Source organism: Strigops habroptila, chromosome 5, assembly GCF_004027225.2.
Source record: "Strigops habroptila isolate Jane chromosome 5, bStrHab1.2.pri, whole genome shotgun sequence".
Taxonomy (NCBI): Eukaryota; Metazoa; Chordata; class Aves; order Psittaciformes; family Psittacidae; genus Strigops; species Strigops habroptila.
This window is the reverse complement of record NC_044281.2, coordinates 16475169-16501641: the sequence shown is the minus strand read 5'-3', so window position 1 is coordinate 16501641 and position 26473 is coordinate 16475169. Positions and strand designations below refer to the sequence as shown.

Genomic DNA, 26473 nt, shown 5'->3' with positions numbered 1-26473 from the left:
TGACATTTCAATCCAGTTATTAACATATGCATTCCTAAAGGACTCATCACTGTAAGCATCTAGGCTATGCTAACCTGGGATCACAGACACCATCTTCTGTTGCATTCTCAGAGCTATATTTAAAACACACTCTAAATATTCTGAACTGTGTTATGTACTGGTTACTACCCATGCCCTTTTCTAAAGCAATACCATACATATATGCCATAAATATATGTATACTTCTGTCTGAAGCCATCCTGAAAATCCTGGGCTTCCACAGGGAGGGAAAGGAATCTTTGCCCCACATGAAAGAGCAGCTTCCAGCCCTGTTAACACTGCTGTTCTGTAACCATGTCTCAAAGCAGCTACAAAAAAGCTGGCAGGGTCACACTAGTGATTTTCTACCATATGAAACTGTTCTATAACTATTACTAGACTTTTCTGGGGTGCTTAGAGAAACTGTGTGGGACATAGGTTATGAAAGGGTCCCCTATGGACACCTCCAATCTACAAATACCCATTAGGACAAGCAGACATGATCCAGCAAGACATAGGGGAACAACCACCTTGTCACACATCATCTTTGGCATTTTCTTCTTGTCTGCAGAAATAGTCACCGGAATAGGATGGTGGTACTTAAAAGTACCAATAAACAAGTATTTTCTAAATGGCGAAGAGTTGTGTGCTTAGAAAATAAGATCACACAGTAATCTAATCATGTTAGGATGCAAAACTTGTGCAATCCAAGCCATCAATATCCACTTACCTGAGGTTGCAGCCAACTCAGTATTACAGTACTATGGCTTTATCATTACATTTGCTGATGATCAATTTACAGAAGTAATTTCTGAGTCATCATATATTATTAACATCAGCAGGGAAGACCATTCTCTCACAACTTGGGCATCTTCATGCTAAGACTGAGTTCCAGAGTCACCCCTTTCCATTCAGCTGTGGCCACTTCTGTCTGCAGGAGCCCACATTCTTCAGGAAACTTCCCAAAAGACCTTAGAGATTAATTTAACTTTTGTAGCTCTACCAGCAGCCAACTTCTCGTGTTGAAAGGAACGGCTGTAGAGAGATCACTGCATCATAAGTTTTGAAAAATAAGGACTGGATGAATTTGGGTTTTGCCTTTGATAGATTCATCACACAAGCTGAGCCAACAGTGAAATTATTTTTCCTGTTAGTACTACAATAGTGACTTCTGACAAATAGGTGTTTTGGATGCTGTGTGTGACCTACAGAAGACATGGCTCTGTAGCAAACTTAACTGGACATTTTAGTTTAATATATAGAAACTCTTCAGTCTGGAGAGCTCCAGATCATTCATCATTATGTCACTCAAAATGACAGCACATCAAAAAGGCTGCTATTCATGCCTGTTGTCTCCTTTTAATAGCAGACTTACTTTCATAAGAGAATAGTAAATTCAGTTTATGAGTTCACTATAATACTCCCTTCCCATTCTGCACTAATACCAGTGGAAATACAGTAGATAAAGGAACACGAGAACTTAAAACTGTCTTCTCTTTTTAGCTTCTCATTCTCCTCTTCCATGCTCAAGAAAAGACACCAGGAATGACTTATTTCTTGATGAACATTTCTCAAGAACTTAGCAATTTACCAAAGTACAATGGCTAAACAGCAGCTACACAAGTAGTGAAATTTAATTCCCTTCCTTGATTCCATTTAGCCCTTAGGTTATGTCCTTCTAACAGAATGTTTTCAGACCTATACCACACATAAACACTCTCAAATCCCCATCCTGAAGTGAAACATAGTGCCTGGCTAGTCAGCAGGCTAAGCAAAACAGAGCTCACATGGCAAGATCTCTCAGGATGGACCATACATTAAGGCATCTCCTCTACCCAGGTGCCAACTTTCATCAAACTTATAGGAGCTTCATTAAAACCTCTGCATCTTGATTTTTTTTTTTGTCACTAGGCAATATAGTCAAAGTTGTGAAGAAAGACCGAGGGAATAACAGAGATAAGGACAGATGATAAGACATAAGTTTAATTTCCTCTGGAAATCAGGATAAAAAACCAAGACCAAGAATACACACATGAACTGAAACCCTTAGTATTAGAAATCTTTAAAGAAAAACCAAAATATACCTATACGGTTACTACATAGTAATAATCCATTTGTCAGAGAACAAAAGCTGTGTTAAAATATTCAGGAAAAAATGGTATCAGTTAATTTGCTCCAAGGCAAAAAAAACAAACCCTAAACCCTCCACTGATTCCCAGAAGAAACATAGCGATTGCTCTAGCTGCAATAAGCATTATGTTAAAGAGCTAAATATAAGTTAAAGAACAGATGAACAATAGCCTCTGGAAGGGAACATGTAGTTGAACAAAATGATAGTTTGGTTTCAAGTCCATAGCCTGGTAAAAACCCTAATCTCCAAGCCCTTCCCATATCTGTGACCAGCATTCCCCTGCATTTATGGAGAATTTTCCACTCCAGGTTCTGGCTTTTGTCCTCCCAAACATCCCATCTGTGATCTCCTGTAGAGTGGTAACAGGCTCCAAGGGGCGTCCCCTCCACAGAGAATTCCACTGTTCTTCTAACTGGAAGAAAGCATTCAACTAAATCACCACTGCATCAAAAGAAGTATGACGATGGAAGTGATCCTGCCCGTCTACTCTGCTCTCATAAGATTCCCACTTGGAGTACTGTGTACAGTTCTGGTGTCCTCAACACAAGAAGGACATGGAGCTGATGGAGCAAGTCCAAAGGAGGGCCACGAGGATGATATGGGGCTGGAGCACCTCCCGTATGAAGACAGGCTGAGAAAATTGGGGCTGTTCAGCCTGGAGAAGCTGCGTGGAGACATAGCAGCCTTTCAGTATCTGAAAGGGGCCTACAAGCATGCTGGAGAGGGACACTTCATCAGGGATGGCAGTGACAGAACACGGGGTAATGGGCTTAAACTTAAACTGGGTAAGTTCAAGTTAGATATAAGGAAGAAGTTCTTTACTGTGAGGGTGGTGAGACACTGGAACAGGCTGCCCAAAGAAATGGTAAATGCTCCATCCCTGGCGAGTGTTCAAGGCCAGTGTTGGGTGACATGGTCTGGTGTGAGGTGTCCCTGCCCATGGCAAGGGGGTTGGAACTATGTGATCTTAACGTCCTTTCCAACCCTAACCATTCTATGATTCTATGATTTATTTTTAATGTAGAAACACTTGCAGTGATATAATCCAACAGACGTGGATGGTAATCTAATTTTTGCAGAGTAATTATTAACATAAAACACCACACTGTTAAAGCAGGGCAACATAAAAATATTAAGTGCAGGTTTCCCTTTTTATTGCTTAGACTATTCTATCGAAAACTGAATGTAGATGTATAAATTATTTTAGATACATTGCACAGAGAATAAGTCAGGGGCAGATCACACAGTCTGCAAAGGAAACATGAGACAGATCCAGACTCCTGGAAGAGATGATGAAGTTTTTAAAAGATGCTGAAACTTTTGTTATTTGGCCCTCAAACTTTGGCATAGGCGTGGGAGGGCATTAAAAAAATACATTATCATAGGAGGCATTCTTAACATGTCAAATACTCTCAAGTTTTAACTGGTATTTTAAGCAGTTGCCTGAGTACTTACAGTGTACACCTGGAGCAGTAAGCTGTTTTAACTAAAGCTATTTTTCATATTTCAGAGAGTAAAATATTTAACAAATCTCTTTCTATTAAGAGTCCGCATTTTATTTAGATCAATGGTAGTTTGCTACTGGTTTACAGTAATATGGCTTTTTTACCTGAAGACTCAACTTGGATTCATGTAACTGCTCTCAAAAGTAAAATGTGATTTGCTAGGTGAACCAACCCAAAATTTGGGACCTATTGTCATTGCTAAGGCCCCAGACAAAGACAGTTTTAGTGCTGCTGTGAAGTGAGCAGGGTGACAAATAGTCGTTCTTTGTGTTGTGCCAGAAACCTGTGTCATTCACCTTATGGCATCTGAGTCAAGCTCAGCTCCGGTGAAGAGGAAAATAAATGGCTACCAAGGCAGAAACAAATTTATCAGAAGCAGTCCATTAGACCAACAGTTGGTTAACCCACTGTTAGCAGTATGCACTCTCCTGGATAACAAGTGCAGTATTTCACACTGTCAGTGAGTTCAGGCAATTCTCCTGTTTCATTCAGTAACACAACACTAACAGAGCAGAAAAAGACTCAAGCAACTCCACTGCAATTAGTGTTACTGATCTTCCTCAGATTACTAATATGGAGGAAAAAAAAGGAAAAAGATGTGATGTTGAAGCACTAATGGGCTGTGGAAGTCAGGAAATATCTATGCCATGAGGCTTCACTACATTTCTCTAGGTGTATTTTTCTGTTTGAGCAATATTATCCTATTCAGAAAAGAACAATTTCTTACAAAATTTTCTCGTACTTCAGCTAAACACATACACCTCAGACTTGCCCCTCCACCCACATCCATCCATCATTCTTGTCATATGAACAACATCCATACTTTATAAGAGTAAACTTTACAAGTTAAAAAAAAAAAGTAAATAAGGGCTTTAGCATTCAAGGACACCAGATATTTCACAGATATGAAAAAGCACTTTGATAATATCAAAACCAATCAATTCTGTACAAAAAAGCACAATAAACAGTTTAGAAAGCACAAGTCATGGACCACTATCATGCAACCAGATTTTCTTGTGTAAACACCAAAAAAGGAGAAAATAAAGAATGTATAGAACAAAAAGTTTTCATTGACCTGATTTGTCAGAGATGTTGGCTGTGACTTGCGTGGTAGAGCAGCTTGTGTTAGCCTTTGCGCTGTCCTTGGAAGAACCAACTTTGGGTTTATTTTTCGTTGCCTCTAGTGCTTTGACCTTCTTGGCATGTTTACTTCCTTTGTAGTGGGCCTCGGCCTGGCTCTACAAAGGAGAACAAATCAGGCTCACTTTTTCCTGTACTTCGGTATAACACAACGGATGACAAGGCAGAAATGCGACACTTTCAATAGTAGGCACCATGTTATTCCACCTTGAATATTTTAGTAGCTTTATACTGTTTTTCTAGATGTAAAAGTTCTTACATATACAAATGACAGGATTTTAATGAATAGTACATATTTTCAGTAACTCAGAAAAAGAGGCTTTGAGATTAGGTAAAGCTCTGTCACTCATAATGTAATTCTTTGCTTCCATCATGCTTAAAGATTTAAAGCACTATACAAATGTAAACACATCCAATTGAGAAAGATGCTGCTCAATTTTCATGTACTGTTCCCTAGTCTTTATTGCTTGTAGTTAGAAAGATGTACCATGCTGTAACATGATTAAATAATCCATTTTTCCTTCTGTTTGATCTATACCAAAGTCAAAGTATTTTCATCATTACAGTAACAGCAACTGAAACAGGCACTAATGACATTATGACTTCACTATTAAGAAGTTCAGTGAAGTCATAATGTCGTTAGGTGCAAAACTAAGGAACTACATGCTTAATACAAACTCCAAAGCTTGGAAATTTCAGCTAATGAATTTGAATGTTTCTTGTCTTATTAAGAAATTAATTTACAAAAAATGGTTAAGAAACATAGTTTTATACAAAATAGTCTATTTTCCTAACATTATATTATTCAGCAATAGCTTTGAGTTATTAGTATTTCCAAACATCATTTGAAAAAATTATTTGAGACATACTACTAGGTGCCTCTATTGAAGGTTATATATTAACTAAAAAAGTTAATATTGTAGTTTATCTCAAAGTAAAACACTCAGAGAAAGCATGCTTCATGTAACCAGATGACCACACCTTGGCACCTGTCATATAAAACCATCAGTGCAAGTAAACTTTTCTATGTTCATGCAAAACTACATTCTCTCTCTTCAATTGATTAGGACTATTTTATTTAGTTCACTGTGTTAAATGAAGCGAGCCATGAAACAAGTCCACATGCTTTTGATAAAAAGCAACTATAACATCTAAGATGTTTGAATTCTGTAGAGTGCTGCCGTAATGAGGAAAAACATTTTAAGATCAGCAGAAATAGGCATTACAATACAGTCACCTTGGGACAGCATGTAATAACAGTTTTATCATATGGTAGAGTGTAAAGTGAAGTACAGAAACAGCTGGACCAGACGAAAGAATAGACAGTGTTGGAGTCCTCACAAAAATTATATGCACTGTTCAAACTGATGGAGAACTGCTGCTAAAATAGAGGAATGAAGTTCTTATACACTAAAGCTTTTTAAGTGGTTATACATCCTGAGAAACAGTACTTTCCACCTTGAAAGGATAGTGTATTTGATATGCTGTGGCTGCATCCTTTTATAGGAGATATCAGTAAGCAAGCCTTCAGTAAGAAAGGCTGCTAGATAAGTTTAACCTTGACTTCTTTTTAAACTGAGATTTTTTTAAAAAAACCCCTTATTATAAAAACAGTGAAGAGTCTACTCATCAATTGCTATTGAACTATTTCTTGATTTTAAAACCTTTGAAATATTAACATGTGCATAAACACAATTTAAGGATTATAAAGAAACAATTAAACAATTATACCACTAGTACTACGTGCACTACTTTAAAGGGACACTTGTCAACTTCTGGGCTGGACCTCTTCAACCTCTTCAGTTGTGAATGTGGGTAGAGGAGCACAGATCTGTTTGCACCCTGTTATGTCAATGGGCCTTATGCAGACACAGGAGTCTCACCCTGTCTCTCTCCACCCTTGCTGGGTTTTGCCTGTTTCTCTTAAGCTTTATTGTTGCTACATGATGCACTAGAGGAGTGTTTGCATTAACAAAATTAAAAAAACTATTGACACGTTACAGTGTACAAAAAGCGGAGCTAAAATTTGAGGTGTATATATATCCTTTCTGTTTCAATACTTTTAATTTTAAATAATAGCAGGTACAGGACTTTCCACTCAAGCATTCTCAAGTTGATGATGTCCCTTTAAATATTTGAACTCTATGCTCTGCGCATATGTGTGCTGTTGATAGGATCATATGCTGCCTGAGGCCAAAGCTATGATGGTAGAGACATAAGTGCACTCAAGAGAAAGACTTAGTAAGTCAATTCCTTGATAATAAGCCTTTCTGCTGATATTTGCAATAATAATGCCTGCAATATCAGTAATAACCTACTACAGTCTTTGATTCCCTTCATTCAATCCTCATATACATGAGACCTGTTGAGAACAAACAAGCCCAGGCAGAATTAAGATTTCCACAAATGCAAGCAAATCCTCATGGAAACACAGTGAACGGACTCACTTTTGATTTAAGTTTTGTAATTATTATAATCTTTTTATTATCAAATTCATAGTTGTACATTATAAGACCAAAAGGTATTGCTATGACCATCTAAGTAGGGCTTCTGAAGACACCAGCCTTTTCCAAAACTATTTGAACTTCCATATTCCTTTGGGGGAAGGAAACAAAAATGTCCAGCTTTGATTTTAAAGTAGGTAGGGATGGAAAATCTACCTTTAGTAAATTGTTGCAAAAGCCATTAAGAGTCTTCTGGAGTCATACTAAGCAAAAGAAAAAAACACTGCTGTGTGAATCTGAAATTGGAATGCAAGTTCTGATTATTAATGGTACCAATTTTTCTGATTATTAAAATCCTGATCATTATTAACCCTAGTTTTACAAAAAATACTTGCACGAGTACCACATTAAAGGCTCCAAGTCCCATTTAAAACTTGTTTCTGACACAAACACAGGAATACAGGACAGGTTACGAGCTTTGTAACATACATCATTGAAATAACAGACACATCTTTGAAATAAGCTATGACAAAAAGTTTTCCTTTTTAGTTAAGGGAAGAAGCTTAAAATTTTTATTTCATTTGCTTAGATAATCCAAAGGAAGTTCTGTACATACAAGGTTTAAAAGTCACATGTAAAAAGAAAAAGTTAATTTACCAGTTCTAATAAAAATAGAAAAATTTCTAAATAAAACCCTAATAAAATGTAAAATGAAATTAAGAGAAGTATCTTAGGGATGCAATATTTTAAATGGATACTGAATGTAATTTTGATCATCATTAACATTAACTAAATTACGTAAAACTAATTAATGCAAATTCTGTACCATCAAAACAATATTTGAGAAAATAAAAAAGTTAGGAGAAGCCAAAGTAAAGATACATAACCTTAATGAATCTTGGTATACTCATGTACCGTGATGCTTTTTAATTGCATAATAATTTATTCCGGTGTATAGGGCTGCATTTACTGTATGGATGAATCAATTCTACAGTAAAATAATTTATCTGTGCCACAATTCAATATTATTGGAATATTTAATTTTTTATTTCAAGAACATTGAGTTAAATTTATTCCTTATACAATCAAAGTTAAATGTGACTACTGAACTTTTATTATTATAACTTTCAAATGAAATGCTTACTAGGTTAAGGAGGACACTTTTTGAAAAAGTGGAATAAGAAAATATTTCATATGAAAGAACTTTCTACCTAAAAAAAAATAATCTAATTTCCACTTGGTTCTAAGTGACTGTGGTCTACTAGCTTGATATATACACATTGCCCCTACTTTTTAAAATGGAATGCACCTACTTATTAGAAAGTATAAAAAGTCACCAAGTACTGGCTAGTAAGATTTAATGAAGAGGAAAAGCTTTAAGCTGAAATATATGTGACGTTACATACCAGAATGCAAAAATATACCATTATAATGACAGTCTAAATTCCACAAAAGCCTTTATGCATTTGCCTGGCTTTACTTTTTAATCAGCAGGATGCTTTTTTTAAGACACTAAACATACCTATAAATCTTCATAAGATCATGGCCTAGTGACAAGCTGCATTTTTAATTCAGCTGCAAATAATTAAGAATATTGTTGACAGATGAATAAATATGCAATTTTCTCCCATTGCTTTTCAAATTTCTACACCTTAAAATGGTGGGAAGACACCCTCTCTCTAAGCAATCTAGATTTTTAGATCCATTCACAGTCTTAAGTAGTATTAAAAAACCCTAACCACTTAAACATTTTTTTGTTTGGTTGGTTGTAAGAAAGGACAAGCTTTTCTTCTCTTAAAAACATATTTCATTGAGAAACACAAATGATCTAAATGTATATTTTATTTAAAATCTGAAGTTAATTGCTACTTTCACCTCCAAATTATTAAGTTTGAAATCTGAGCATCAAGATGTTAAACTGTGAGACTACATAGACTACATTAACCTTATATGCTAGATTGCATTGAATAAAACATGAACAATGCAAATCATCATCTACATGTAAACATGCTTTCTAAAATAAATGTATGATTAGCATATTACAGTGCTTAAAATAACCTTTCCGTAGCTTTACTTTGCCTAAACTTGAATATGTGTATATGTATAAATATGTATATCTAGAAAGAACTAGGTAACCAGGAAACATACAGATCACGCAGATTGATTAATAGTGGTATTACCTTTAAGAAAACTTTGAAATTCAGGGAAGACTGCAGTACAAAAGATTACAGAAAATTATCCCTGTCAGGAGCAATGATTGACAGTATATTTGAAATCAGCACTATTCATTTTGACAGTTCACAAGTGACTGAGTTTTAGAATCTATTCGGTGTGTGAATGACTAATTAACTGAATTCATTACTACATAAAGAGATGAAATATTAACCTACCAGATCCCTTCAATGACAACCTTATGCAATGTTTGACTAAGTCTTGTGGTTTGGTGTGTATGTGTCTGAGATCAAGATTTTTTTCAGGTTTCTTCAGGATCATCTGATGTAGCCCTTCATGAAAATAAGACAATTGGACTGCCAGCACTTCAGCTTAATGCTTGAATCTGCTACCACAATATGCGGTCTGACAATTAACATATAAAATTAAATATATGTAGAGCAGCATGACATTAGGAAGGTGAAATAAAAAATAAAGGGAGTTGCTGAAGTATCCACATGGGAAGTCTGGCTTCATGCCTTACGCTCTGCAATACTTGGTGAGTGCCATAACTAAATGGAACTGAACATGGTGGCTTCTAGTTCCTATTTCTTCTTGCTTGCTACTTCATCTTTTTAAAGCAGGACTTCCACCCTAGATGGGAAGTCTTCTCAACAGCAATTTTATCTCAAACACTGTATTCACTTGATGTCAATACAATCGTAATCTCCAATGGAAAATATTTTGTCAAAAATACCACAAAAACTTCTGCCATGGCTACAATGGCAGTTGTCCTGTTAGAGAAGGCATCTAACCATGCAAGATTGCAGGAGCACAAAGGTATTTATATCCATAATGTATTGTTATTTGAATTCACAGCAGGTCCTAAACTATAAACTCCCTTTCTTAAAATAGCAGGAGGTCTACCAAAGGTTTGATCTACCTGTTAGAACCATATTGTAAGACTATGCATACTTACGTGAGTAGTATATAAATTAAGAAGAATTTAGAATCATATCTTTAATAAAAATTACACAAGATGATACATTTGGAAGTGGTGTTGAAAAATCTAGTTTTATCTCGTGTGATATTAATTATAGATGAAACTGAAGAAATCTGCATAACTGAAGTGTTCCTACGTTTGTTATACCAATGTTACGCTTTAGATTTTCAATTCTGTTCTCAATGGATTTCTGAAACCTAATTGTTCCAATTAGTAAGGTAGATTACTAATGAAAAGCACTATGAAAAATCAAAACACTATGAAGATCAGCCATGTCATAAGAAGTCAACTAATATTTTAAATATCTAACCAAACTTACTTAAAAGCTCTGTTAAATCGTTGTTATTTGAACAGAGCTTTCAGCACGTTATAACCCTGTACCCTACAATCGTGCAACATTTCTGTCATGTTCGAGCTAACAACTTTCATCATTTTGTCAGTTCTGTCTACGAAACAGAAAACTACCTTCACAAGTTCCTCAGATTTATGCTTTTAATTACCTCCTATCTGCTCCACTACCCTCCATACCCAAATAATCCATATAAATAGTCTTATTTATAGGGTAAATGTAAAACATTTTACAAAAGACAATGACAGTTCTGTAGATTTTTAATTGATCTTATATATTATTTCATGTTATCTTTCTGCCAGCATGAGTGATTCATCCAAATTTGCAAAGTTAATGTTTGGTAATACTTGCCTAAACTTCAAAAATTTGCCTTCTGGCTTTTTAAAAAGATGATCACTATCATCACATCATTTTTATTAGCTATAAACGCATTCAACAATAAGATGACCTTCAGCATCTCTTAATGCTCAACTGTTACATCTGCTTTTTCTGATCTGTATTTTTTCTTGATTTCTAAGTCTTTACAGGTGACACCAAAAAGCAGCAATGACTTAGAGCAGTTACTCACAGGGCACTGAGAAAACACAAATTTATTTCAATCAGATGATATCCTATCAACAGGATGGTACCTACCCAGTTATATCACAGCCAAAGACCTTTCTACAAGAAAAAAAGTGTGCAGAGGGAAGCAGATATTTATTTTAGACATATTCAACAGATGATAATCTCTGTTTTCAAAATAAAATCAAGATGCCACCAAACAAACAAACAAACAAAAAAAAAATGGAATGAAAACAAATGTGGACTGCTGGATGGACTGCTAGCATAATGTATTTGTGAGTTTGAAGTACAGACGTGTGACTGCTGAGGAAAGGGACTGGATTAGCATTGATGTTGTACAGTGCCCCAGCTACAAAAAAAATTGTGGACTATCAAATACAAATACGAAGGGAGAAGAGCAGAGAGAACTTACTTGAACATAAGGTGATGATTCATAAATATGGAGAAAAAAGGAATTCTGCAGAAGCCAAACATGTATCCTTGCAACTGCAACTCACTTTTCTCTAGTGTCTGTGAGCTTCAGTGTCAGACGCCGTAACAGAATATAACAGACATCTCAGGAATAGTGTGGCCAAAGCTCCACAGCTGCTGGAGGGACTTGCTGCCACAAAGCAGCTGCAGGAGATGCTGCAGATTCATCTGGTGGCCAGAAGGAATAAGAAAGAACAAGCCAGGAGGAGGCAGAGAAGGAATCTATGTGGGATAGAAAGCAGCTATTTTTTCTTTGCCCTGTTGCTACTGGACCCTCCAATGGGTATCGTAAGGATTCAGGCAAATTCACTCAAGCTGCTTTTTGTTTCTGCTAGAATGTAATATAACTAATTAATATCAACAAGCCAGACCTATGTTATTAATATGAAAACTTATTTAGAAAGCTTATCTATAGTCTACATAGATATACTATGGGTTCGGAAGGAATTCCAGAATTCTTAAAAGGAAAAAAAAATTTTTTTCAAAGGCTAAGCTAGATCTTTCTCAGGGTGTCTTGTTTCCTCTTGGTGGAATACAGTTACGTCTCTTGCTCTGGTGGCCTTTAAGCAAGCATAAAATGTGACTCATTATCACAGTCTGTTCCATGAAGAGGATTTTTCCTCTTCTGCTGCCTGGTCTTTGGTGGTAGTAAATATAACTGAGATATTTCTCATTTTTTCCTGAGCTGGATTATAACACAAGACCATAGCTTGAACTTTGGTGGTCTACTAGTCATTGTTGCCCTGGAACACATACTGTTTCATCATCACATAGAAATCAAAAGACAAGATGGCATTAACAGATATCTTGATGCAAAGATGGAAACAACTGTAACTATTAATGGATGGCGTTGCCTTTTAAAAAAAAAAAAAAGTTTTCAAAAGAAGTATATTCCTCTGCAAAACAGAATAAAGTTTATGCAGTTTGGAATATGTATCTCATTGACTATTCTGACTAATCAATCTCATCAACTACCAATCCACATAACATTTTCCTTTCTAAACTGAGATTTCTAACTTAATTCAACAGCGGTTGACTCTGGTATCTATCATGATTAAAAAACAGTTCAGAAAAAAGCCCTTTTCTTTCCTCCTCATTTCCTTTGTATAGTTGAGAGCTCTACTGATTTTCCAGTTTTCTGGTATCATAATCTTGAGGTCAATCAACTATTTCCTGTTTCTTTTAACACTTCTTCTCTTCACTAAATCCTGCTTCCCCCCAGCCCATGGAAAAGAAGAAAAGAAGAAAAGGAAAGGGAAAGGGAAAGGGAAAAGGAAACGGAAGATGAGAAGAGAAGAGAAGAGAAGAGAAGAGAAGAGAAGAGAAGAGAAGAGAAGAGAAGAGAAGAGAAGAGAAGAGAAGAGAAGAGAAGAGAAAGAAAGAAAAAGAAAAGAAAGAAAAGAAAAGAAAAGAAAGAAAAGAAAAGAAAAGAAAAGAAAAGAAAAGAAAAGAAAAGAAAAGAAAAGAAAAGAAAAGAAAAGAAAAGAAAAGAAAAGAAAAGAAAAGAAAAGAAAAGAAAAGAAAAGAAAAGAAAAGAAAAGAAAAGAAAAGAAAAGAAGAAAAGAAAAGAAAAGAAAAGAAAAGAAAAGAAAAGAAAAGAAAAGAAAAGAAAAGAAAAGAAAAGAAAAGAAAAGAAAAAAGAAAAGAAAAGAGAAAAGAAAAAGAAAAAAAGAAAAAGAAAGGAGGGGAGGGGAGGAAGACTAGAAGGCAAATTGAATGAGTGGGGATTCAGTTCTAGAAACAGGAATTCAGTAGAATTTGGGATATCCTCAGACATCCTGTCTGACCTACTACTGCAGGTCTTCTGTCCATTGTTGAAGTGACCTCAGTTATCACTGTTGTCAGGTCAATACTACTGTTACAGATAAAATTCCCATTCAAGGACCTCAAAGTTCAGGCTATTGAAACAACTTTAGTTTGGTCTTACTTCACAGAGATGGCGTGTAATTTTTCTGTTTCTCAAGACTTTGGATCATCTCTTCTGTACTACAGTTTCTCCTGGAGTTGACTGATCTTGGAAGGGGTGCCCAAACTGGTTTTGTCAGAGTTTATTAGCAGAAAACCACAACTTCCAAATTGACCAAACTGCAGCTAGATAGCTTTTAAAACAGAAGTGCTATACTATGAAATCTCATTCTCCAAATATTCCTGTATGTTGTGATTATATTTGTGAAACTTAAATTTATATTTAAGTATCTTTTGCTATTAATAACACTACCAGAATATCAGCACATTCTAAAATTAAATGTTCGGGTTGTTTGTGAATGTCCTGGTAAAGCAAACTGCTGTAGAAAGTAAGAAACAGCATTTTCTCACTAACAGTGGAACAGTCATGATGCTTCATCCTTTCTTACAACCACCCATTACAAAAGGATGATGATATTTTCTAGTAACTATAACTAAGCATATTGATCACCTTTATAAACAAAAGAGCACAACGCCATATCAGAACACACATCTCAGAAAACAAGGCTATAATCTCCCATGATTTGTGATACCACTGTTGAAAGCAGAATACAATATGCACTTTTTATTCTACTTTGTAAGTCTAGGTAAGAAAAATTGCTTGGTTGTCAGATGTAGAAAGCCACATAACATTTCAGCTCTTTTTTTGGTTTAGGTTGATAAATTGTGATTCAATCCATCTGCCTGAAGTGCTGTTTATCTACCTGAATGTCAGTGAAGACAAAGTGAGCGACTCTTCTAGGGACAGGACCCATTATCAGAGGGACCCCGGCCTCAGGAGGAGAGGGAAGAGCAGGAACAGGCTGAGCTGCCTCCCTGGTGACAGAGTAAGGTCCAGCTCAGAAGCAAGATTCAGACCCATGAAACCAAGGGAAATATTAATAAACTTTATTGGTTCCTTGTTTTAATCAGTAAAAGAGGTATCTGGGCCACGTATCAGAGCAGAAAGATTATTTTTTTTTAAACCTTAAATCTTAACTTTAAAGAGGAAAGACAAGTTAACTAAATTTTAAATAATGACTTTTGAAATTGGTTAACGAAGTAGATAATGCCACTTCAAAGAAGGATTAATAAGCTTGTCAAAAGATGACAGATTTGGAAATCAATTTGAAGGTAAGATAGCATTGCTTCAAAATCCTTACCAGCCTAGACAAGAAAGCCAACTCAGGAAACCACTTTACAAGATACTTCAAAGTGGAATGGTAGAGGCAGAGAAAACCAGAGTAATAGGTATGGATGCTTTATTGTGAATCTTTAGGAACACCGAATACTCAAAGGCTTTGAAGAGGTATCTGCAAACTATTTCTTAGACTGAAATTATAACAGCAAAATATATAATATTAACATATAACTTATGGATTTCTTCTGACAATTAAGATTAACAAAAAATCTGAGAATTTTGGGGGGGTATTATCCTAATGACATCAGTAAGTAGTCTCCAAGAAAAAATAACAAATATATAAAGTATTAAAGGTTGTAATTTTCTTAGACATAGTTTTCTAGAATTTTTTAATTTTCAAGCTACTCAGGAAAAACATTAATTTGATATATATTGTAAATATCAGTCAGTGCACTCTTTTGAAATGCATTTTTTTAATTACAACACAGAAAACAGTTTCCTTGAACTTTGTAATACTTAAAAGGACAGCTAGAAGTAAATGTTCATATTTGTTACAAATTAAAGTTACTAGATGAGTGACTTTATTAAGAAATTGGAAGACATTATCAGCAAGGACTTAGGAACAACAGGAAAAAGAGATTTTTTCTGCAAGAACAAGGGGTATGAGATGGAGAACTTATAGGGAAGCTTTTCTGTCTGCTCTCTCTTCTTTAAAACAAAAAACTAAACAAAACAACAAAAAAACCCCAAACAAACAAAACCAAAACTGACCAAAAAAACCCCCCCAAAACCCCAAAAAACCAAACCCAAGCAAAACCCCATCAACAAAACAAAACAAACCCAAACAAACAAAAGCTACAAATAAATGAAAACCCCACAATCAAAAAACATATTTCTTTTTGCAGTACCTCTTGAAGGTTACAGGACTGTCCAACAGGATATCATCAATGGGCATGGCATTAGATATTGTGCCAGACCCATTCAAGAAAATTAGAGCAGTGTACATCTATGGACTTCCACCTCTGAGTGTACAAAATCACAGCCAGCAGGCTAAGCAGAATGTAGGCAGAACTGGAATGATTTGTTTGGGAAAAAGAGGTTTGGATTAATTATACCTAATGTACCAAATGAAAAAAAAATGAAAACAGTCAATACTCACATCAGAGTTAAAGCGAAGCTGGCAGACATTACAGGAAATTACTTGTTTCTTCTTTGGGGGAATGGACACACCAAATGTATGGTTTATGACTGCTTTTTGCACAGGATCCATCTGGAGAACAAACAATAATCAATTTACAACTTTTCAGGACAATACACAGTACAGAAGAAAAATAAAAAAAATAACACTTTCTGCTGGAAGCTTTTTCTCTTGCTTTGTTTTGTTTTTTGAGGTAAACAGGAGGAAATAAAATTTTAGCCCTCATAATAATTAGATTTAAGACAGGTTATGGAATTGGTAGCATGCCAGAGCTTATGAAGAAGAGATAGCTCCATTGTTACTGCCATCCCTAGGCTACTAGTTCATCCCCCCAACCCTGCACATCCTCTGTGCTGCAGGGCACCACGGTTGAATCTGAATTGCAAAGAGCCCCCTCTGAAAGCCTTCCCCTATCACCTGCTGATCCAACAGACACACTACAAGAAACTGCTTTTGCCCTGTAACAAATCACTGACATTTGTCTCTACTTGTTTTTTCCGTTCAGTGACAGATATTAGCGCTTATTTGCTAAAATTAAGGAATTAAAAATAAGGAAAATATTCCCTCCTTCTTTGTGAGAAGAGGTCCTCTGCAGGCTTCATTAGAAACACCACTTGCTGGGAAAAAAGGTTGCAATCCCCAAACATTTCCTTGCGGAACTGAGTGACATAGACCATGGGAAGGCTGAAGCTTGAAGGAGCATGCAAGGAGTGTTTACACCAGGAAAGGATACTGAAGTTACCACGCTTCAAAAAACACACTGTGAAAAATGTGAGATAAGTGAAGCACTGAATAGATTAAGCCTAAATTTGATGGAACATTTTAAGGAACTGGGAACTGATTACATCTTTGCTAAATGCAAGGACTCCTGTTGGTCACCAGTTTAGAACATCCTCAAAAGTCTCAGAGAGCTCTGTTGTTAACACTGCAGGAGCTGGAGAATGGCACTGGATGTTAGTGAAACAGAGGTCATAACTGCTACTGTGTCAAGGCCTCAATTAAGCATAATATGTTGTTTTTCTTGATGTGGTATGGATACAGATTAAAATTAATTTCCTGACTTAAAAAGATTCAAGCATATTTTTCTAATTCAAATAAAACAGAATATCTGGCCTGATCTCACAGCTGATTCTGCTTTGGGCAGGAGGTTAGACAAGATGACCTCTGAGGTCCCTTTTAGCCCAAATTATCCTATAAGCATCTGTGCATATGTGCTCCTCCATCTTTATTTGGATTCTGAAGGGGAGAGGGCAAAAAATGGCAGTCTACAAGAAAAGATAAGTGCTCATTTCCTAACATTTGTTCTTAAACCAACTCAGGATAAAATAGTTCAATTTGTTATAAAGTTAAATTTTTCTGAAGCTTGGATTGCAGTCACAGTGATAGGGTTTTTTTATCTTTTACAGTACTGTTTGAAGAAACCAAACCTGGCTGTTTAATCTTAGGTGGTACACATTGCACATTCGATACTAAGCCGACTTACAAAAGGAAGAGAGAAAAGTTGAGTTACCAATTCATTAGTTAAAGAATTATAACAGTAAATTAGCTGCAACCAGACTTTGTAAACCTGAGGATAAAGACTGTTGTTTTCCCTTGGTACACATTCAAGCTTTCAGAAAATCAATGAGAGTTTTCTTTGCATATATGCACACGCACAAATACACAAATTCAAGAAAAACCTACCACTTCCTATCTGCCTAAGAACACATTCTCCAGCAATCTATTACGTAACATTAAACACTTACTTAACAATTTTTTTGTACTACAGCTACATAGGTTTCTTCCTACATGCCTTTTAAACCAAATGCATGGTTTTGTAAATGGCATTGCTAATAAATTTTCTGGAGAGATGATATTATCAGCTTTTGCCATTAAATACTGTATTTCATTGCCAGAGGGGTACCATATTAAAACAATTACAAAAGTAAAACCACCTTATCTAGAATGAACTACTGAATTATTAAATGACTCAGTGCTGTTACAATGAATGTGATAAAGTCTAAAAAAGCAAATATCCTTATTTCCCGTTTCCTTTGTTTCTAGAATATAGTGATAGTCCAAAGTTTAAAAGCTTGAAATACAACAAAAAAAATTCTGTTTCTGACCTGTACCATTTATTGCATCACCCTGAATAATGTATTACATTATACATGCAGATTAAAAGTTTTCCATTTTATAATAGATATGCCAGTCAATATATATTATTAAATTTATAATATATATTAAAAGATTGCTGTATCTTTAGAGAATAGTTTGGTTTTGCCTGGTTTTGTTTTTTTTTCTTAAACAGAAGGTATGTTCCACTTTTCAATTTAATTGCTAATTGTTAGATCAGATAATCTAGAACAAAAGAGTAATGCTGAAAAGTACCTCAACCATTTGAAGCATCTGAAATTGGTGAAAAGAAATAGCAAAAATACCCACCAGCGTCTGCAGTCCCGTTTAAAAAAAAAAGGGAAAACGAAGCAGTCATCAATGATTCCTCTGTGCATTCCAGATAACAATCCACAGCACTTGTGTTAGGCAATGCAGTTCAAAATCATACAATGCAGACTATACACAAAGTCCCAATTTCAAACAGATAGCAGCACAAGGGCAAAACCTACACAAATAATACAGCCCATGCTGCCTCCAGAAAGTACCACTCAGGATCCCCAAGGGAACGGTTAATGATCCTTCCTAAACCAGAGCCCCACATGTAGCCTGGCCACGATTAGAATTCAAGTGCAACATTAACAATTTATAGGTTTTAAATATATCAGAGACTGGGGTGGATTACAGCATGATGGAAAAATAAAACAGTATCTCTCTCTTAGAAGGTTAATGCTGCAGGGTAAACTGATCTCGGATCACTACACAAAATTATCCTCTCAATTGCAGAAAGGAAGGGAAGGAGTAGGAAAGAGGGAAAGCAATTTGTTGAGGTACGTATTAGGAAATGATGCAGCATACTTTGCCCAGTGGGGAGCACCAGTATTTAAAATCCAGTTCTATAAAACAAAATAATAACAGAAGCTAACAGCTACCACAAATGCAAATAAAAATCTGCACTACACTGTTTACGCTACAGGAGAAATTACTAAAGCAATTCACACTGCTCTGGTAGCCATAACTAAGTTTAACAACCTCTAGTCTTGTTCTCTTATTTAAATTTCTTTAATATAAAGTTAAATTTAAACATGCCTTTCCAAGAAAGTTGAAGATGCTATCTTTTTGCAACAAGTCTCCTTACAACTACCCAAACTATCGAAGTGAGCAAGGATTAACAGAATCCAGACAGGTTTCAGCAGTAATCTACTACTACTTTCAGAACACGTAAACATGAGAAATACTCTACAAACTACTGAGACTGGTGACAATGAGTTTCAAAGCACTTAAACACAAATGTTCCAACAGAAAATCCACATGCATAGAAGAACTGCTAAACATTAATGAAGCTCCATCTGACCTATCATTTAATCCCCCAAAACAATCATATGTAGTTCTTGAGAAGTGGCACAAACATACATTGTATTGCCCCCAATTATTTTCATTAGGTTCACATATTTTTCTCCCAACAATTTTCCAGAGCTACAAGTTTTCTGTGTATTTGGTAAATCCCAGTGACTTTCTCTTGCACAGTCGCCCCTTGAACTGATGTAAAATGGTTTGCACTCTGCATTAGAACTCAATGCCTGCAGTCTGCTGGGTCAAGAAACAATCCTTTCGGCTTAAAAGTAGTCCTATGCAACTCAATTTTATAAGACATTACCACATCCCGAGTTATCTCTGTGTTGCTCAGTCATTCTGTGCATGGAAACCGTTCCATTCCTTTGGGCATCCTTCTTGCCGTTTTTTATTCTACTACAATTCCACAAATTCAATCAAATATTTTGAAGACATATACAGGAACCATATATAATACTCAGGGTGGATCAGTATTGAACTCTGAGCTGATGTTTTCATGGAATCACTATTATAAACTCCCAAGAGTTAATGGCCAATTCAAAGCACATTACTTTCTATGTGAAGTTTTACGAAGTTTTCCTTGTGTGTGCATGACTTTACATTTATGTAGATGGAACTTCACCAACCATTTATTGTCTGGCTTCTCAGACTCGCTAAGATCTTTCGTAATGTTTTGTCTTTCTTTGTCCTCACTACCTTGGGAAAACTTCACCATTAGCAAACTTCCCCAGCTCACTTACCTCACAAGTACCTTTTTGGCAAGGGGTTTTGTGAAAAGTCTTTTTGTAAATATTTCGATTAAAACATCCTTATTCACATGTTTGTTGACCCCTACAAATACGTTTGTAATAAAGGATTTATCTTTAAAAAGGAATTATGATGACACTTTACAGGCAGTTTACAGTATGAGGTGTCCTCTTACACTATTCTTATTGAAGTTTCTATTAATTTGCCTGGAAAAAATATGCCACCCAAAAGCTTACGTTTTCCATATTGTAATAAGAGACATCAAAGTAGGCATATGAAGAAGAAGAAAAAAAGCCCTCCTTCAGTGAAACTGGAGTTCTGGTTATTTTAAAAGATCTCTTTACACATAGCAGACAGTACAAACACCAATTTGTAAGCCTTGGATATAAATTGCACTAATTCTGTCAATAGGTAAGCTGCTGCAAACAGAAAGGTTAGGTATTGTTTCTAAACCTTTTGTTTGCATGAGGCAACACTACATTGCAAGAAAAGCTGCTTTTTTGTGATGCTGAAAATCCAGAATATTTGTATTAGTTTTTGCTCAGGTGCAAATTCCAATTTGAAAGTTTAGATAAACCTAGATGCTTCTCTGAGATGAAGCTTTTTGTGCTTGCCTAGTATCCAGGGCTAAATTGCTGGTTACACATTTGAGCTAGTGATAGTGCACTGATTTACATTTGCCATTTCTAACTAATGACCTGATTTCTAAGGTTTCATTCTCTTCCTGATCTGCTTAGCTATTGAAGCATGCTAAGCAAGTATCATACATGCTTTTGCTACTGCTCCAACAAAATCTACACCCAAAAGCTCTGTCTTCTTTTAACAACAGAATAACCTTAAATCTGAGTAAGGTTTAAAATGATGACTGGGAATTTATGCCCTCAGTTCAGTTACCTCTCATCATGATGTAACTCTTGGGTCAAATCTAGAGCTGTCTGTTAGAAAAGCATTTGTAAACAAAATATTGGTAAGTGGGTATAAGAGATTTAACGGAGCATCACTGAACGACTGGGAGTTTCTGGAAAAAAAAACCCAAAACAACCCACTGAGAGTAGCCCTACAGCATACTGTGTTGTTTTACTCTGATAAAGCAAAATTTTAAACTGTATGTGGAACAAACTGATACTATAATCCAATATTTCCCTCTGGCAATCAAAGGTAGAAAACAGTGGCATAAATTACCAGTGCAGGAGCAGCATCTAAATTAAGTTCTGGGATTTTTTTAAATCATTGGACCCCACTTCTTTGTGCCATTATTACTATTATTATTATTAAAGTAGGCAAACAGCACAAGCATCCTGTAGATCAGACCCTTTCAACATCCTTTGAGATCACAAGGTCTGCATGAACTCCCCCATGCTTGAGCTCTGGTTGCCAGGAAAGCCAAGCACACTGCCACCCTGGAGAATGACCATATGATGAAACTTATTGTAAATTCTGCCATATATACACAGCCTCCTACCATAACTGTACTTATCATTATGACTAAAAGAGTGACAGAATTGAATACACATACTCAGCAGAGTGCATATTTAAAAAGCCCAGCACAAAATCAGAAGCATTAACACTTTGACACAATACTTGGTACACTTGGCCAATGCCAACTAGCAAGAATCTGTTCTCTCCACATTTGCACTGCTTTTGCGTCAACAGGGAACATATTTCTCAATTGGCTAATGCTAAGTGCAATTTACTGTTCAAATCAATGCTATACTTTTATACATTTCCTTGCTTATTTTGCATCACCAGGAACATTTCAGTCAGCTCTACCAATGGAACTCTACCTGAAAGGAGGTCATAGCAAGATGCATGTTGGTCTCTTTTCACAGGTAACAAGTGATAGGACAAGAGGAAATGGCCTCAAGTTGTGCTAGAGGAGGTTTAGATTGGATATTAGGAAGAATTTAGTCACTGAAAGGGTTGCCAAGCATTGGAACAGGCTGCCCAGGGAAGTGGTTGAGTCACCATCCCTGAAGGTATTTAAAAGATGTGTAGATGAGAAACTAAGGGACACAGTTTAGTGGTGGGCTTGGTAGTGGTAGGTTGACTCAATTATCTTAAGGGTCTTTTCCACCTAAATTATCCTATGTTGTGCACAACTTCCTTTCCTTGTGGGAATGCCACCAATTCTCCCCACATATCAGCCCTCCTTGGCTCACACAGAGCATGTTCCCACAGAGATGTATTTCTCTACAGTGAGCCTGTAGTTCTCTAAACACCACCTCCCCACACCTTTATCTGTATGATATTTACATTTTGGGGTTTGAAAAAAACAGGAAGATATAAATGGCCAATAATCAAGCCAGGAGAGGACTTCTGCCAGATGCCCAGCAGCCGATTCAGAGAATTATGTGAATGTTTAATTAGAACAGAAAGAATAACTGATTTACAACATTATAGAGTTTTTTAACATAATCCTGTGGTCTAACTGAGGGTTGCTTCAATCACATTTTGTTGTTTAACAGGCTCCCTTAATGTATTTCCACATAGCACGTTTGCAGAGAGCATGAAATCTGGTTCTCATTGAAATCAAACCCAACCACACTCAGAGTCCATGATTTTGGTTTTATTTTTCAATTCTGAATAGATGTCTTTCCTCAGGTACAGAAAGACAATCATCCACTAAGAAAGAATTCACACCACAGGGACTAATACCTCCCTTACCTTCCACATGGTTCCCAAAATACAACAACATTGTACTCTGAAGGCAAATCTCTCTGAATGCAACTTCTCACTGCCTTTGTCTCTCCTCAATCTTGACCAGTTTGGCAGCAAGCTCCAGCTTCCCCAAGGAAAACAGTGGCTGTGGTATCTGTGACCTTCACACCCTACTACTAGTCAGTGAAATCAGCCTGGAGGCATTTTAAAATGAAACAAAAATCTTGCTGCAATTCATTTGCTAACATGTCAAGATACTACAGCTACCCATGAAGAGCTGTGGAAATAACAGAGTACTTGAAAAATGAAAAAAAGGAAAGACACAGCTTTGGAGTTCATACTTCATTTTTAGTACAAGACAACTAAAAGGGCACCCAGAGCTAGGAACAACCTTTTATATTTTTAAAGTGGTGAAATATTAATAAATTCAGCTTCCTAACTTTCCTTTTAGAGATTAAGGCTCAGCTGATCTTATTTTTGTAAATTCCGCATTATTTTTGTTAACAGCTGCAGGGCTGGAGTGCTGGAGTTGGGAGACTGGGAGTCTCCGGCCACTAGCAGTTAGACTTCTCTCCCTTCTTTTTTTATGTCCAGTTCTATGGCATAATGCAGAGCCATTTGGTGTGCTACCCCCTTGAATGTTCCCCTTTTAAAGTACAGCTTTACAGCTTGCACAGGAAAATGAAAAGGGGATGATTCCTCTCTGCATGCCTGTATTCACAATCACACAGAATACTGAAAGCGACATCTGCAGCAACTTACAGATTTGTTTTAGGCCAGGAGGAACCATTACACCTGATCTCCTGAAAAATTCATGAGACAATTTCATTTACTGGAAAATTGTGGCCCTTCCTATTATGAAGTCCAATAGTTTTGTGGTCAACCGGAGTCTAAATTTTGGGGGAAAAAAACTCTCTCAACAGATTGATTGAAATGTTTCCAACCAAGTTAATTTACATCACTGGGGAAGTAATACTTACTGTGTCTATTATAAACCACTCAATGCAGTTGTGCTTCTCTATTAAAGGTCACCCTAATTGCAAATATGTTCTGAGCATGTAGCCACTCGTACACTGCAATCAGATCAGCTCATAACCTCCTGTGGTGGTTTAACCCCAGCCAGCAACTAAGCCCCACATAGCCACTTGCTCAATTTCCCCACCGCTCCCAGTGATACAGGGGAGAGAATTGAAAGAGTAAAAGGAGAAAACTGATAGGTTGAGATAAAGACAGTTTCATAGGTAAAGCAAAAGCTGTGCATGCAAACAAAGCAAAAGAATTAATTCACTACTTCCCCATCTCCAGGGCAGCCATCTCCATCCATCTCCAGGAAAGCAGGGCTCCATCACGCCTAGCTATTACTTGGGAAGACAAATACCATCACACCAAATGCCCTCCCTTCCTCCTTCTTCCTCCAGCTTTATATGCTAAGCATAACACCATATGACATGGAACATACCTTTGGTCAGCTGTCCCAGCTGTGTCCCCTCCCAGCCTCTTGTGCACCCCCAGCCTACTTGCTGTGGGGTGGTGTGAGAAGCAGAAAAGGCCTTGAATCTGCGTAAGCACTGCGCAGCAATAATGAAAACAATCCTGTGTTATCAACACTGTTTCCAGCACAAATCCAAAACACAGTCCCATACTAGCTGTTATGAAGAAAACTAACTCTATACCAGCCAAAACCAGCACACCTTCTTCTCTTCAATAAACCAAATAAGTTCCTTAGGCTTTTCACTATAAAAGTCTTGATACATTTGGTAGATTTTCTCTGACTCCTTTTCAGATTTTTAATATGCCATTGATTTTTAATATGCCATTGAAGCATAGGTACTAAAAGTTAGAAAAATATGCTCAAATATACTTTCTCTTTACCTACTTAATTACACCTTTTTCATTTTAACAAGAAATGCATTCATCTTCCTGCCTCAGCATCAACTTGGGAAGTGCAGCCCTGAATCTTTACTGACATGCCCATTTCTCCATCTTGTGTGCTAACACAAATAATTTCACCATCACATGTCCTTCTTTATCTTAGGATGTGTTCTGACCCAGCCTGGGAGAGGGAACTGAGAGGTGGCTGAAACAGCAGCAAACTGAGAATCTTACATTGAAGCAGAGACCATTTTCAGTAGGGATTTCACTTCGAAAGCCTAATTTGCAAGACTTTGCTCAGAAGGACAAAGATGAATCCCAGTCTTCTCAGTAGAATTTTTGTTTCTCTTAAAATCAGTCCAAAATCATGGTTTAGACCAACATAAGCAAAAGGAAAAACAATCTACACTGTTCAACCGAAATAAATCCTGGGAGTTTCTAATCTTTTGCTCTTCTGTCCTCCTCTCTCTTTGCACTTCTCTGGCTTAAATCAAGAAGCTCTGATATTAAAAAATTTATATATATATATATAAAAAATAAATCAGCTAAATGACTGTAATCTCACCCCACCCTTTTCTTCTCCCATGTAATGTGATATGATTAAGCACAGAGATCAAAAGAGAATTGACAAAACACTTTTTAATTCTTTTTTATGACTATTTTTTCAGTACTGGGAATACTCCTGCCCCTCCTTCACTTCATCCACCGATATATTTATTGCATGTTAAAAATAATTTCTGGTTTAGAAAATTGTAATTAGGAAAGCCTTAGAGCGTTCTGAAAATTAAATAGCACTTCAGTTTTAGAAGTGATCATGTACAAGATTATTAAAATTTAGTATTTGATTCCTGTGGAATCAAAGGCTTAAACCAAAGAAAGAAAGAATTGGTGAGAGACCACAGCAAAAAAAAAAAAAAAAAAATAAAATCTGAACCTGGTCTCTGTTTCTTATAAGGCTTATCCTCAAGTGAGGATATAAATACATAAAAGGATTATGTTTGTGATGTGAACACCAACAACAGATTTAACCCTTATGGTAGAAAAGCATCAAGCTTTCTGCTCCAATCAAGATTTGAGATTTTCGTAGGTGAAATAAACAGAAAGCTGCTGAAAATGTTTTGGGGTAAAAGAGAATTCCCCCCCAGGCAAATGGAGAATAAAGAAAAAAGCAAGTACCTGAAGTTTAATGCTATTTTTATACTAAGCTGAATCTGCCTTTAGTAATCATCAGCTGCTTTTTTAATCCATCCAGATTACTCCTTTACCATAGTGCAAGACTTTGTATCTGCAACATAAACTTTCAGAACCATGACACACCAAACCTGAGAAAAAGAACAAAGTGCAACCCCAATGGTTAAACTAATACTAAGGAATATGACAGTTTCCCTTCCCTTTGTGGCTATGCTGGCTCACAAGTTTAACTGTACATGAATTACTACACCTGACTCTTACATTATTCATTTATAAAATGGGGAAAAAATATTTTCAACCTCAAAAAAGGCTGAACATGTTCTAAATAACGTTTACAACTCTTAAAAATCATCTGATGGAAGATGCTATATAACTGCTATTTGTTACTAACGCTGTTGTTATTCAGAACAACTGGCTGTGTTCAGCTAAACAAAAAAACACTACCAAAAATATCTTGCCTCCAGATCAAGCAAAAAATAAAAACATACTACAGTTTGAGACT

The 26473-nt window shown here is 36.3% G+C and overlaps 1 protein-coding gene across 4 annotated transcripts in view; it reads right to left on the bottom strand.

The window, feature by feature from the left end:
* Nucleotides 1–26473, bottom strand: part of ZNF385B (zinc finger protein 385B) — a 179624-nt gene that overhangs the window by 30217 nt on the left and 122934 nt on the right. For all 4 annotated transcript variants that reach the window (XM_030488397.1, XM_030488398.1, XM_030488400.1 and 1 more), the window contains 2 exons: nt 16018–16128; nt 4730–4892 (listed from right to left, as the gene is read on the bottom strand). In XM_030488397.1, coding sequence (XP_030344257.1) covers nt 4730–4892; nt 16018–16128 — 274 coding nt within the window. The remainder of the gene's footprint in view (nt 1–4729; nt 4893–16017; nt 16129–26473) is intronic.